Source organism: Gossypium raimondii, chromosome 7, assembly GCF_025698545.1.
Source record: "Gossypium raimondii isolate GPD5lz chromosome 7, ASM2569854v1, whole genome shotgun sequence".
NCBI lineage: Eukaryota > Viridiplantae > Streptophyta > Magnoliopsida > Malvales > Malvaceae > Gossypium > Gossypium raimondii.
The window spans coordinates 26,591,775-26,605,490 of record NC_068571.1 but is presented as its reverse complement, the minus strand read 5'-3'; the positions used below and the strand labels follow the sequence as shown (position 1 = coordinate 26,605,490).

The 13,716-nt window shown below is 34.2% G+C and overlaps 1 protein-coding gene across 3 annotated transcripts; it reads left to right on the top strand.

The window, feature by feature from the left end:
- The first annotated feature begins 3,026 nt into the window (after window positions 1-3,026).
- On the top strand, window positions 3,027-9,068 carry LOC105798165 (casein kinase 1-like protein 9). 3 transcript variants are annotated; one of them, XM_012628165.2, is made up of 15 exons: window positions 3,028-3,813; window positions 3,928-3,968; window positions 4,237-4,304; window positions 4,823-4,892; window positions 5,360-5,508; window positions 5,604-5,699; window positions 5,911-5,981; window positions 6,335-6,396; window positions 6,503-6,566; window positions 6,696-6,780; window positions 7,253-7,379; window positions 7,568-7,641; window positions 7,721-7,784; window positions 8,064-8,197; window positions 8,476-9,068. In XM_012628165.2, the coding sequence occupies exons 4-15, from the start codon at window positions 4,874-4,876 to the stop codon at window positions 8,737-8,739; spliced, it is 1,209 nt and encodes a 402-aa protein (XP_012483619.1). In that variant the 5' UTR covers window positions 3,028-3,813; window positions 3,928-3,968; window positions 4,237-4,304; window positions 4,823-4,873; the 3' UTR covers window positions 8,740-9,068. The 3 variants fall into 3 exon arrangements, with proteins under 3 accessions (XP_012483605.1, XP_012483619.1, XP_012483590.1); XM_012628151.2 differs by lacking the exon at window positions 4,237-4,304 and having other exon boundaries at window positions 3,027-3,813; XM_012628136.2 differs by lacking the exons at window positions 3,028-3,813; window positions 3,928-3,968; window positions 4,237-4,304 and adding an exon at window positions 4,317-4,714.
- The last annotated feature ends 4,648 nt before the right edge of the window (window positions 9,069-13,716 follow it).

Genomic DNA, 13,716 nt, shown 5'->3' with positions numbered 1-13,716 from the left:
TAAAAAGATTCGTGTATTTAGATTTATCGTGAAAATCGAAACCCAGTAAGTTAGGGTATGATCCTCTCGAATCTAAACACGAAATTTTGTTCATTTTAAAAATCATATTAAATAAAATTAATTTAGCATGAAATGGTAGGAGTAAACACAATATTAACTTGTATAAAAAAATGATGATGGTGATACAAGAACAAATAATATAAGCAATAATCAAAAGAAATAAAATACATAAATAAAATAATCAAGTATATGAAATAATAAATTAAAGAAAGCTAAAATAATAACGAACATAAGAATAAATAAACAAATAAATATCAAATAGGAAGACAAAACAATACGAAAAGATAAAATACATATGTATGTCCATACAAATTAAAAAGTACAAAAATACAAGCACGTACATATATGTATAAATAAATTATAAAAATATACACATGCAAATATATATACTTTAAACTTATAAAATATAAGAGTATGTAAACATATATATATATAAAGCTAAGATAATTTAAAAAACTAATTAATATATTAGCAATAGTAATGAATAAACAAAAGACAAATAAGACTGAGAATAATAAATAGTAATAATATATTAAAATGATCAATTTAATAATAAAACTAAAATATTAAGCAGAGGATTAAATTGAAACTAAACAAAAACCTTAATGCAGAAATCGAAATTGGAAACAGAGAAAAGGATCAAATTGTGACACGCGCATAGGAAGGGGGACCAGAACAGAAAATATCCCTCCCTCCAAAACACATCACTTTGATTGGGACTAAAATGAAACAAAAGTAAAGTTATGCGGCTAAATTAAAAAACGAAAAGGGACCAGATTGCACTAAGACGCAAAAGCGGAAGGACCAAAAGAGTAAATAACCCAAATTTCAAAAACACGCGGATCCCCTGATCGGGTCGGGTCGACGCGCGAGTAAAATGGCACTAAGGCCAAAACGGCGTCGTTTTGGCTACTGGGGTTAAACCCCAAAACGGCGCCGTTTCAACTCTTTATAAAACCAATTTTTTTTTAAAATTCATTTTTCTTTCTTCCCTAAAAAAAACTCAGAAATTTTCTCTCAAGTCTCTCTCTTCCTTTTGAAAATTTGGCCAGGAGTCCGTTCATCTGCCGCCGCTCGGCCGGCCATTGTCGACGACAGGCCATCACAAGAGTGGTAGGAAAACTAAAAAAGCACTTTTTCACTCTTTTTTCGAGCAAAGCCCGATTTGGGGTTAAGATAGCTCAAAAGGCTCTCAAAAGTCAAAAAAGAATAGAAGAAAAAAAGAAAAAAAGAAAACCCTTCGGTTTCTCCTCGCCGCCGGTGGGGTCCTTTCGGCAAGCCAGTTGGCCTGACCACCCTCAAGACGGAGGAGTCCCCCATTACCCGAAAGGTAACAAATTTCTTTTCTTATTATTTCCTTTATTTTGAAATAAAAATAAACAAATAAATAAAGCACATTTGTTTCTTTGAATCTTTTTTTGCTTTTTTATTTCTTGAAATTGTGAAAAAAAAAGGGTGGGGAACCCCGTTCTGAAGATGATACTTGGCTTTATAGTCAATGCTATTTTCATTTTCTTTTTCATTTTCTCTGCTTACATTGTTCTTTGCGTGTTTTCTTCTCATTCAAAGTGAGAGCAGTGCACTGCCACGGCAAGATGGGACGTCTTGACAATGGGACAAAGGCAGTGGCAGCAGGTCCTAGCATGCGGCGCCCTAGGGTTAGGTTTTTTTTATTTTTGCTGAAATTGTTTTAAGTTTGGGCCGTTTGGGCTTGTAATATCATTTGGGTATTGGGCTAGTGTTTAGGTGGGTAATGGGTTAAGTTTATTGGGTAATGGGCCGGGCAAATATTGGGCTTGTACATTATTCATGGTTTAACCCTTAAACTATACTCATTTTCTTATATTGGTTCCTAAACTTTTTTTCCATTCTCATTTTGGTTATTGAACTATAGTTTCGTTATACTTTTTAGCTCCTTTCGTTAACGGTGTTAAAAAACGAAGACCAATTAGAACATGTCACGTGTCCCCATTAATCACTGATGTGGACAATGACGTTGCCGTTGATCGCATTGACCAAATAAAAAAATTATAAAAATAAAAATAAAATCGTAAAAAAATAGTTAAAAATAGTTAAAAATTGTGTAAAAAACATTTAAATTATTTAAAATATTAATTGTAACAAAATATTTAAAAATTGAAAAAAACTATTAAAAATAATAGAACATTATTTATTTTTAATTATTAAAACGTTAAATAATTATTAAAATTGTAAATAATTAACAAATCAAATTATTCTTCTTCGTCTTCGTCGTCTTCTTATTATTCAATTTTCTCTACAAATTTCAAAAGAATAAAAGGAGATTTTCTATGATGTCATCGATTTCTTTTCTTGATTTATTTTGGTATTATTGTTTTCATATTCGCAATTATGAAAAAGTAACAACATATGATTTGATTAAAAATATAAAAATTATTTAAGAATTTTGAAATTGTCGATGCCACCGATTCACAAGTTTTAAATTAATTTTAAAATTAATTACTATTTATAATTTTTTGATAATTATTTGCAATTTTTAAATAATTTTCCCAATTTTAATAACTTTTACAAATTTAAATTTTTTATAATTTTTAATAACTTTTTTACAATTTTAAAATATTTTTAACAATACTTAATAATTATTTAAAATATCTAAAATTTTTAAATATATATAATTTTTATAATTTTCTAGTCTAATCAGCACACAATCAATTGGTCAACGACCACGCCATGGTCCACATCAGCAGTTAACGGGGACACGTGGTGTGTTATGATTGGTTTTTTAACACGTTAACAGCATCAAAATGGAACAGAAAAAGAATTTAAGTACCAATAGAAGAAAATGAGTGTAGTTCAGGGGTCAAACAGTGAATATAGCCGAAAAAAATATAGGTCTGGACTTTCAATTAATTATTTTATCTATTTAAAAGGGAAAGAAAAACAATTATAAAACCTTTTGTTTCTTTTCTTTTTCCCCTATTTTTACTAGTCAATCTGCTTCACTTTCACTCACTTTCCTCGTGCTTTCCTCGCTAACATACGCCTTGAAAACTGTTCTTTACTTCTTCTTCTTCTTTTTTTGTTTATCATCTGATTTAATATTTTCGGTCATTTCCGTTCTTCCAACAATTTTTTTTTAATTGCAGTTGGATTCTTTTTTTTGGCAGTTGATTCATCCTCTAAATCTTCTCAGGTCAATGTAGCTGGGTTTTTCTCCTAAATTACAATTTTCGTTTCAAATTCGGGGATTTTGCTATCAAACTATGTAGTTGAGGATCCTGGAGCCTTTGTAGTAGTAGTAATAATAATAAAACCCTCTTTCTACATTTACCGGGCTTAGATTGAAATCTCCTGTTTTATTTATTTATTTTTATTTTTGCGTTTCTAGCATTATTGTCACAAGGTGCTCCTTTTTCTTCTTTTGGTCAAAAACTTAGGTTCATTTTATTTTATTTTGAGGCTTTTATCCCCGCTGTTTATTCAAGCAAAGAGTTTTTTTCCCTTATTTCCTTTAGTTGATTTATTGGAAGCTTGGAGTTTTCAGTTTTGTAAGTCGAGTTTTGAGAGAGTGTTGGATTAGTGGGTAATAAGTGCCGAATTTGACACAGATCTGAGTTAAAATAACCTACATTAAGCTCTTTGGGGGTATTGGGTATTGTTAAAGAAAATTGTTCTCTTTTGTTTTTTCCTGCTTGAGAATGGATCATGTGATTGGTGGTAAGTTCAAGCTTGGAAGAAAGATTGGCAGTGGCTCTTTTGGAGAGCTTTATTTGGGTATGAGAATCCAAATCTCTTACATGGCTTTCTCTTTCTTTTTATGGAAAATCTATTGTCTCTTTGTCAGCATTGTACCTTTCTTCTTCTAATTTTTTTTTGTTTCTATTGAAGGGGTAAATGTGCAAACTGGAGAGGAAGTTGCTGTCAAACTGGTATGCGATATCCTCTTGATGATTTGTTTTTTTTTATTGCGTCTTTTGTTAGTCTGCTGCCGATGGTTTACTTGCTAGCTGCGGTTGACAACTTGTAATGGTGATTTGGGGACGTTGAATAGCTATAAATAAAGCTGTCTCTAGATTTTCATATGCTTGCTGCGTGGTTGTTTTCACTTACTGACTTGTCTTTCTCAAAAAATCAAAAATAGAAAGAAAAAAATGTTGGCTATTATTCTTACTTATCTTCTGTTTTCTGTTTTTTCAGAATTACAAACCTTTGGACTTGAATTGCTTTAGATTTTGGGCATATGGCTAGAAAAAAAATGATCAAGAGTAGGCTCTTCAGTCATTATTTTGTTCTTAAAAATTAAGATGTTATGCATGAACACTCCTCAATTTGTGCAAGGAAATGTCACTTGTCCAGGGAAATCTTCCATATCAGCTGTGTTCAATTTATATGGCTCATCATTTAAGTGTAAAGAGAAAGAACATTTGTTATTGCCCTCATTTCCATTCTGAGAAAGTGTTTTTACACAAATGAAAAATTGAAAACATACTTCTCTAAGAAAAGGTGTTTATTAATGGTTAACTGCCCTTGGATGATAATTTTATCAGCTTTATATTTCCAACCTGCGCTTTTCTTTTCTTTTGAAATGAAGATGTGGTGGTGCTCTTCCACAGTTCCACTTAGAATGTGTCATTTTAGGTGCAAATGTGAAGGGTGTCAAAAGTTCCTTATCATGGTAACAGTGACAGGGCAGAAAACAATTTTTTTATCTAATGACCGTTTATATTTTCTAAGCCCAAGCTATGACGTTGACCTATTTTTATTTTTCTGTTCCTAATGTCAGGAATCTGCAAAGACCAAGCATCCTCAGCTTTATTATGAGTCAAAATTGTATATGCTTCTTCAAGGAGGAAGTAAGTCTGTGTCTCTTCCTTGCTCTCCTCCCTCTATGTTTGTCTGTAAAAATGATTTGGTACTGCATCATAATTTGGCTATGGTCTTCCTTGAGGTAGCCTTTTCCTCTCTACTACCATTATATGAGAAAAAAAGAAGAAGAAAAGAACAAAAAATGCAAGCTTTGATCTGATGAAATCCAGCTTTTTATAGTTTTTATAAATAAGTTTTCATCAATTTACTGCTGTTCTTTGTTGCTGCTGGTTTAAAAAGATGATAGAAGACTTTCTTTTCTTTCTTAGTCCTTAACAATTTGTTCAGTTGTTAATTGAAAACCTTTCTGTGGAGATACTGGCAGGTTGATCTTGAATATTCTGTTGTTATTGTTGTTTCTTTTATTTTTCTGTGTATGCATGTGTGTGCGTATAATTTTTAAGAAGCACATTAATTTTGTATTTAAATAACTCGGTGAGGGTTCACCATATAGCGGGTATTCCCCATCTCAAGTGGTTTGGAGTTGAGACGGATTACAATGTCATGGTAATTGACCTTCTTGGACCTAGTTTGGAGGATTTGTTCAACTACTGCAACAGGAAACTTTCCTTAAAAACAGTGTTGATGCTTGCTGATCAAATGGTATGTATGAGACTCTTTTGTGATAAACAGTTAGCTTTCAGGTTTTTTATATTTAATTTTCTCCCTTTTCTACTTTTTCCTCTGTTTCTTCTCAGATTAATAGATTAGAATATATGCATTCAAGAGGCTTTCTTCACCGTGATATAAAACCTGACAACTTCTTGATGGGCTTAGGACGCAAGGCAAATCAGGTATAGTTTTTTTGTTTTTCTTGTTTCTTATGTTGGAAATATAACATGTTCGTACTTGTTAGACTGCTAGGACAACCACCTTCAATTTTGAATTTCCGGTTATGATAAGAATATTTTATCATTGCTGGGAATAGGACTTTGTAACACTTGAAAGGCATGAAATAGTCTAGTATCATTTGTGTTACTTTTTTTGTTAATTCTATTATAACAGGTATATGTCATTGACTATGGTCTTGCAAAGAAGTATAGGGATCTTCAGACTCATAAGCACATCCCGTACAGGTGGGTTTTTTTTTTTCACTTTCAAATACTGAAATTCAGACTTGAAGTTCTCAAGATTGTATAATTCTCGTCATGGTACATGATTAGTTTTTACATGCTAGATAAGAAAGTTACTTCATGGTCTATATTCAACTGAGTGTTTGTTTTGTCCATGGAGGCAAGGCATGCTCCCTTAGCATTTTTCTATCTCTTGCTTGCTCAAATTTCTTTTTCATTTTTACCTATTATCTCCTGTCTTTGTATCAATATTGTAGTGTCACCTATGCGTAAACATGTTCTGAATATTTGGTGCAATCCAACTTAGTCCAAAATGCGTTTGTTTGTGAAACAACTAACCAATTTCTTTGCTGCAGAGAAAACAAGAATCTCACTGGCACAGCTCGTTATGCAAGCGTTAGTACTCACCTTGGAATTGGTAACTAATGTTACATTGTGGCTCAACTCTTAGAAGTAAATCATATATCATTGATGCAAGTTTACTTGTTACTTTTATTGACATAAATTCTTCTCTTTATTGGCAGAGCAAAGCCGAAGAGATGATTTGGAATCCCTTGGTTATGTGCTCATGTATTTCCTGAGAGGAAGGCATGCTCATTTCATTCACTTTTTTTATGCATTTGCTGATGATGTTTGATTGTTAATTGTTATTGAATCTTTGTTCTTAGTTTTCTTCACATTGATTTTGTTTCAATTTGGACAATTTCTTTGCTTCAGCCTTCCCTGGCAGGGGTTAAAAGCTGGTACAAAAAAGCAAAAGTATGATAAGATTAGTGAAAAGAAGGTATCGACTCCTATTGAGGTATGATCAGTTATTCCATGCTTAGACAAGTTTGTTCCCTCTAAGAAACTCGGTTGAGTTACATCTGACTAATGTAGGATCACTAGTTCTTGTACACCGGCCTGCTCTTCATCTATACGAGGCCAGGTCTGATCTTTGTATTCGCTCTGTCCATTTTATGGAATGTTTATACTAAAAACTTTTTGAAGCAGTTTGAATTTGATGGCACATTGATCCTTGTTTTAGAAAGGAAAAAGTTTTCTATTTGTTTGAGTTTAATGTAAAAAAATAAAAAAGGATATAAAATTGTTTGTTTTGTTGTTATAGTGAAATTTAATTTGGCTTAACAAATAGTAAGTGAAATTTAAAGTTGACAAAGGGAATACATCGATCAAGGCTAGCTATGGTTGGCATGTGATCCTTCTGTGTTAATCCTTATGATTATTATTCTTGTCTCTTTGGCTGGTAATATCGGTTTATATGTGTTTAACAGGTTCTTTGTAAGTCATATCCGTCTGAGTTTGTGTCTTATTTTCATCACTGCCGATCTTTGCGGTTTGAAGATAAACCTGATTATTCATATTTGAAGAGGCTTTTCCGAGACTTGTTTATAAGAGAAGGTTAGTTATCATCATCGTGGCTGCCTTAATGCTGATCTCTATGTACAGTATTCTAATATCCATTACTCTCTCACACACATGCATGTGCTTGCACATACGCTCAGGATGCTCTCAAATTAATACCAACTCTATAGTTGTTTTCTTGTTTTCTTTTCCTTTTTATGGTTCTGAAATTTGCACTGCTGCAGGTTATCAGTTTGACTATGTCTTTGACTGGACTGTATTGAAGTACCCAAAGATTGGTGGCAGCTCCAGAGGGCGGGTAAGTACTTGTAACCTTCTAGCTCTCTGTTATTGTTATCTTGGGAATATTTTACTCAGCAATTCAATCTGTATGTCAGCATTCCAGTGGAAGGGCAGGTTTAGCTGCTGGACCAACCATTGAAAAACCCGAAAGAATCTCAGGTTTGCTTACATAACTAATTTCTCATTAGACCGTATATGATTCCTGATTCTTGGGACTTAAGTACTGGATAATCAACTATTTGCTTCAGAAGATGGTCACTTGAATTTGTTAAAAAACAGGTCATTTATGAAATGGCAAAAGCTATACGATGTAAATGAAGATGGATTCTTTTTGAAGTCGTCTTTGAAAAAGAAACATCTTTTTTGTTTTTACTAATTATGATAGTAAGCGTTCTGTCTTTGAATCCCTTATGGTTTATTCTCCTTGATAACATTCAGTGGGAAGAGAGATTCGGGATAGATTCTCCGGTGCTGTTGAAGCATTTTCCAAAAGAAATATTTCAAGTACCAGTCCTCATCTTGATCATTCTAGACACAAGACTGTTGATGATGGGGCTTTGTCAAAGCATGCGGTGAGCTTTAATTTCCTTTCAGATATTTTTCTTTTATCTAGCCTATACTATTCTGTATGAAAATATCTCTAAAAAAGAAATCTTACTGATTGAAAAAGTTCATTGGTCATCAATGCCATTTTTAGCTGTATTATGGCAAAATTTTAGACCCACTTTTTGTTAGCTGTATTATGGCAAAATTTTAGACCCACTTTTTGTCCTTTTTTATGAAGGCCAAGTAAAATATTGCATCTCTTTGGCCCATTTTGAACATTGTTATCATTGTTTTGCATTTTCAGCTCCCTGATTCAGATAAAAGACGCAGTTCTTCTCGATATGGTAGCACTTCAAGAAGAGCTGTAGTAGCAAGCAGGCCTAGTTCATCCGTTGAAGCCAACGACGCACCACAAAACCGACTAACATCAAGTGGTGGCCGCATGTCTACCACACAAAGAATTCAACTTGCCTTTGAATCTAAGACATCTAGCCGAGCCACTCCTGTTAGAGGAAGCCGTGATGATCATCCTCTTAGAAGTTTTGAGCTCCTCTCGATTAGGAAATAATGGCATTGAATGTCAATCCTGACTCGATGTTTCCAAGAACTTATATTCTCACTCTGTATATGGGATATCTCACCAGATTCACTGCCCCTACAGCTCATTTAACTTGCCTTACCCCATTGCCAACATTTTTTTTCTCAAGATTGTCTCCCACCAGAAGTGTAATGTGTTTTAAACAGCATGAAAGAGAACTTGTGTATCGGAAATTCGGAACTCAATTTGTCATATGCAACCTGAATAATGGCTGCAATATGATATTGTTCCATCTGTTTTTTTCCCTTTGTCATGAAAATTAAACCACCAGCATTTGGTAATTGTTGCTGGTTTTTAAATGGAAAGCTTCTACTTCTACAGTTCTTCCTCGAAAGAGGGGAGAAGTAGAGAGAACTCAGAGAGAATAAGGAATGAGAAAAATCTATTCAATTGCTTAATCACCATTTCGGCACCGACTTGTGCTTAATAGTGTGAGTAACAGCCTCAAAAACCACCTGGCAACTAACAATCCAGGTGTTTAAAATGAACCGTAAAACTTAGCCGTCTTTCCCAAATGCGACCTCGTATTAGTACAACTAAAACAAGCACAAAAACGCAGCGTTTTGTCTACACCAATTAAACTTAACTAAAAATAACAGAAATTCAAAACATTTGCAGCCTCGATCATTGCCATACTTCCATTACGTAACATCCATAACAAGTAGTCTCCTCGTAGAGTTGATCCTTGTCCTCAAGGATCAAAAGTAGGATATTGTTGCTGAAAGGTGCTTCAAATTTCCTAGGTAGTCTTCTGGAAAGATGTCTGTCCATTCCACTAGCACTTCAATAATTGCTTGATTTCCCTTCATAGTTATCCTTCTCTCAAGAATTCTTATTGGCTCCTTCAAAATTGATCCATCTGAGCTTATAGGAGGTAGCACAAGTGTATTGACTGCTGAACCAATATTTTTCTTCAGCTGAGAGACATGAAAGGTCAAGTGAATTTGAGCTCCCACAGGTAACTTCAACTTGTAAGCAACCTCCTCAACCTTGGCCTCCACAAGGTAAGGCCCGAAATACTTTGGTGAAAGTTTTTGATTTCACAACTTCCTCAGGGAGTGCCGTCTGCAAGGCTAAAGCCTTGGATACACTAAGTCTCGAACCTCAAATTGCCTATTTGATCTCCTCATATCTGTCATTTGCTTCATCCTCTCTTGTGCTCGTTTTAGATGAAACTTAAACAACTTTCTCAACTCTTCTCGGTGTAGAAGGCTCCTATCAACCTTTGCTACCTATGAAGAACCAGCCAGATAGGGCAAATGAACAGGAGCTACCTGGCCATACATGGCTTCATAAGGGGTGGTACTAATTGCTAAGTGAAATGTGGTGTTATACCACCATTCTGCTATGGCAACCAATTTGCGCATTCAGAAGGTTTCTCCCCTGTCATGCATCGAAAATAACCCTCCAAACACTTGTTCAAATTTTTTGTTCAAAATAACTCTATGTATTTGAACAATGAATAAGTATATAAAGTTAATTTCACATTTCACTATTATGTCTTTTGTGTTTCTGTCTTTCATGTTTTGCATACATAACGAAATTGCGACAAGCAAATACTAGCTCATTGATTATCTAAGTTCAAACTGATGATAAGTGGCACTGTAAGAACATTTACAATGCGAGAAAGACAACTTACTTTAGTAGATAATCTAAACGAGTCTATAATCCCGTAAAATAATCAAAGTGAACATTTGATTCAAATACTTAAAAGGATTATTATGTCATCTACAATTCCAATTAAAGAGATGGCTACTCTTGGCTATCGGAGCAGCTGACTCCACGGGTAGAGACATACGTGTACTCATTAGAAGAATGATCCATTGGATTGAACCCAAGTTGAATTAATTCTGAATCTGTTTGTGAATTAATTCACTTGTGACGTTCATGATGTGACTTACCTAAATCCTGAGTTAGTCATTGACCATTTGTATATAACTCATGTGTTTTGATATAAGTGGAGGCTTATGCTCCAAAGATGATCGAATCAATATCCGGTATGTTAAGTACATGACTTATGTATGACATGACTTTACTAGCAACAATGAAATTCATAGCTTGATTAAAGAGTTAACAATATCCTCTCATTGACATTGTGTGGATTGATAAATATGAAACGTGACCATGAGTTGCTCGTTCTGGAACGAGCAATTTATCATAGCCATTAGTTGACAGTGATCATAATAATTATTAAGAAGGTACAATGCTGACAATGAGATAAAATAAAAATGTATTGAGTGAACATGTTTAACTCAAAGGAATCAACGATATCATATGAAGGTAACACACACATGACGAGATCATTGGACAAAGCAATTGGATAAATTGCTTTCGTAAACAATATACAATAAGGAGTTTTCAATCATGATACTTTTTGTGTACTGACTCCATGATTAGGTAATTGTGAATTATTGGAATGATGTTTCTGGACATAATTGCAATTAACTCGAGTCTAATTTTATATGTCTGATTGGTCCCTTCGCTAGCTTAACAAAAGCTCGACGGATTGCATTTGAATCAGAAGAAAATTTGACGACTTTGGAAATAATTTAATTGAGTTGATTTATTCGATGTGGAATTAAATTAGGCGGTCGTGAGAATTTGATTAAAGATTTTTTTTTAAAAAATTAATTTGGAAAATCTCAATGATTTTTATAAAAATTAATTTTGATCAAGTAAAATTAAATTAATCAAATTAATTAAAATAAATATGATATTTTTGGAAATTAATTTTCAAGTTAAACTATTTGCCCAATGGGTAATTGAACTTGAAAATTAGACCCGAGATTGAAAATTAAACTCAGGGCTGGACTAGATTGGTTGGACAATCACTATCCCAAACCGAACTGACAGCAACCGAGCCGACCGGGCCCATTCAGGCAAAAAAACGGCTTGAGGTGCCGGGGGAGTCGCATTGGCGATGGAATCGTCGGGCATGGCAGCTGCGACGAAGGCGATCCGGTGGCTGGTGGATGGTCGACGACAATGATTCTTCAATTGTAGAGTAGTGGAAAAGTTAGACTCTTACTAAGACTCTACCGGGTAACTTGATTTCAAATTAACTTTTCCAAATATAGTATTTTTTTAATGAATTTAATATTAAAAATAAATTTAATATTTATCTAGATATTAACATGAAATATTAAATTAAATTAAATATTTATCTAAATAGTATTTTATTAATTTAATATTAATACGATATATTAAATTTAATTTAATATTTTCTAGATATTAATATGAAATATTAAATTAAATTAAATATTTATCTAGATAGTATTTTATTAATTTAATGTTAATGTGATTAATTCTACTCCTAGTAGAATTCTCTCTGACTCTCCCTATATAAAGAGAGCTTAGGTTATTTATTATCTGGCACTTGAATTCAAGAAAAGTTGTAGAGAGAAAATTCTCTGAAGAAATTATTTCAGAAAATTTTTAGAGAAATTCTTATTATTTACAAATTTACCCTAGAAGTTTAGATAAATTACAAAATTGCCTCATTGGTAATTTTTTGAATTTTTTTTATTCAAAGTGAGCCCACACTCGTCAGACGTGAGCTTGAGGATACCGGAGAAGACTACTAGGTCGAAGCATTCATCCTAGACGAATCATAAATGTACTATTTTGATTAAGTGTTAATTACTTTAGATAACACAACCAAGTTCTTATTTTTGAAAAAAAAATTTAAAGCTCTGGTTTCGCTTTAAACTTATTTTTCGCTATGTTTTTCGAACTTGATTTTCCAAAATCCTTATAGATGCGGATCGTCGCAAAAAAAGCATTTTATCTCGCTTCCCTTCTCCTTCGGGTTGTTGTTGGTTTTCCACTTCATGTTCCGTGGTTTCCCATTGCCACCATTACCGTTGTCATAATCTTCATGTCCTTATTCATCTTCCCCACCATCGCCCTTCCCATAGGGCTTGGAAGACTCGAACTTGTCTTTCCTCGGAACAAGTTCAATTAAGGAATTTGCTACTATCATGGCTTTGGTAAGTTCCTAGACTTTTCGATGTTGCAACTCTTGCTTCGCCTATGACTTCAACCTATCTATGGAGGAGAAAAATGCCTCTTCACTCAAATTAAAAATCTGGAGCATGAGTTCACTGAACTCCCGCACATGCTCCCTAACTATGCCTCGTGCGTAAGCAGACACAACTTTGCTCAAACCTCGTCCTCAGCATACTTTGGGTAAAACTGTGCCTTGAATTCCTTTTGGAACTCCTCTCAAGTCCCAATTGCGGCTCTATCACATTTCTCATCTGTGGGCCTACGACGACATCATAACAAAATATCAACAATATACATAGCAAAAATGTTTACCTTAGTAACATAATCCATGTTGTCTTTGGCACGCAAGTATTGCTCCATTCCCAATAAGATGTTGTTTACATCTCTTGCTGACCTTGTCCTCGTAAAATTTTTTGGCTTCAGGACATCTATCTCACGGTTGAGTGTTGCTCAAATTCTTGTGCTCAAAGTCCCCACCGTGCCCATTGTTTCCTCCTTCAAAGCGATCGCCATGGCTTTGAAAGCATTGTTCCTTTCCGTCAGCTTACCGGCAGTGGAATTGAGCATCCATTGTATCTTTTCCACATTGGAATTGAAGGAATCCAACACAAAGTCCTTAAGCTACTCATTCATTGACTCCAACTTATCAGTGCGTCCCTCGACCACCTCAAGTGTCTATCTCATGTTCTCCATGGGATCTTCGAGATTGACCACTTGTCCTTCCAAAGCCGATACTATGTCCTTTGATCGACTTGCTTTCTTGGCTCTCCTATAGGTCTCTAGTGGCTCAATCTGATCGGCTACTTCTTTTGACATCTTGAATGGTGCATTTGTAACCTTAGCTTGGATACCAACTATCATAGGATTAGACCTTTTGTCTTGCAATCCGTACAACCTTAGGCGATTTCTTCGCTTCAAATGGGCCAAATTCAGCCTAAC

Bases quoted from the DNA above. Each gene is read 5' to 3' on its own strand.
- LOC105798165 (XM_012628136.2), top strand. From the start codon at position 4,553: ATGGTTAACTGCCCTTGGATGATAATTTTATCAGCTTTATATTTCCAA. The intron at 5,509-5,603 runs GTATGTATGAGA...GTTTCTTCTCAG, and splicing joins TGATGCTTGCTGATCAAATG to ATTAATAGATTAGAATATAT. The intron at 5,700-5,910 runs GTATAGTTTTTT...CTATTATAACAG, and splicing joins TAGGACGCAAGGCAAATCAG to GTATATGTCATTGACTATGG.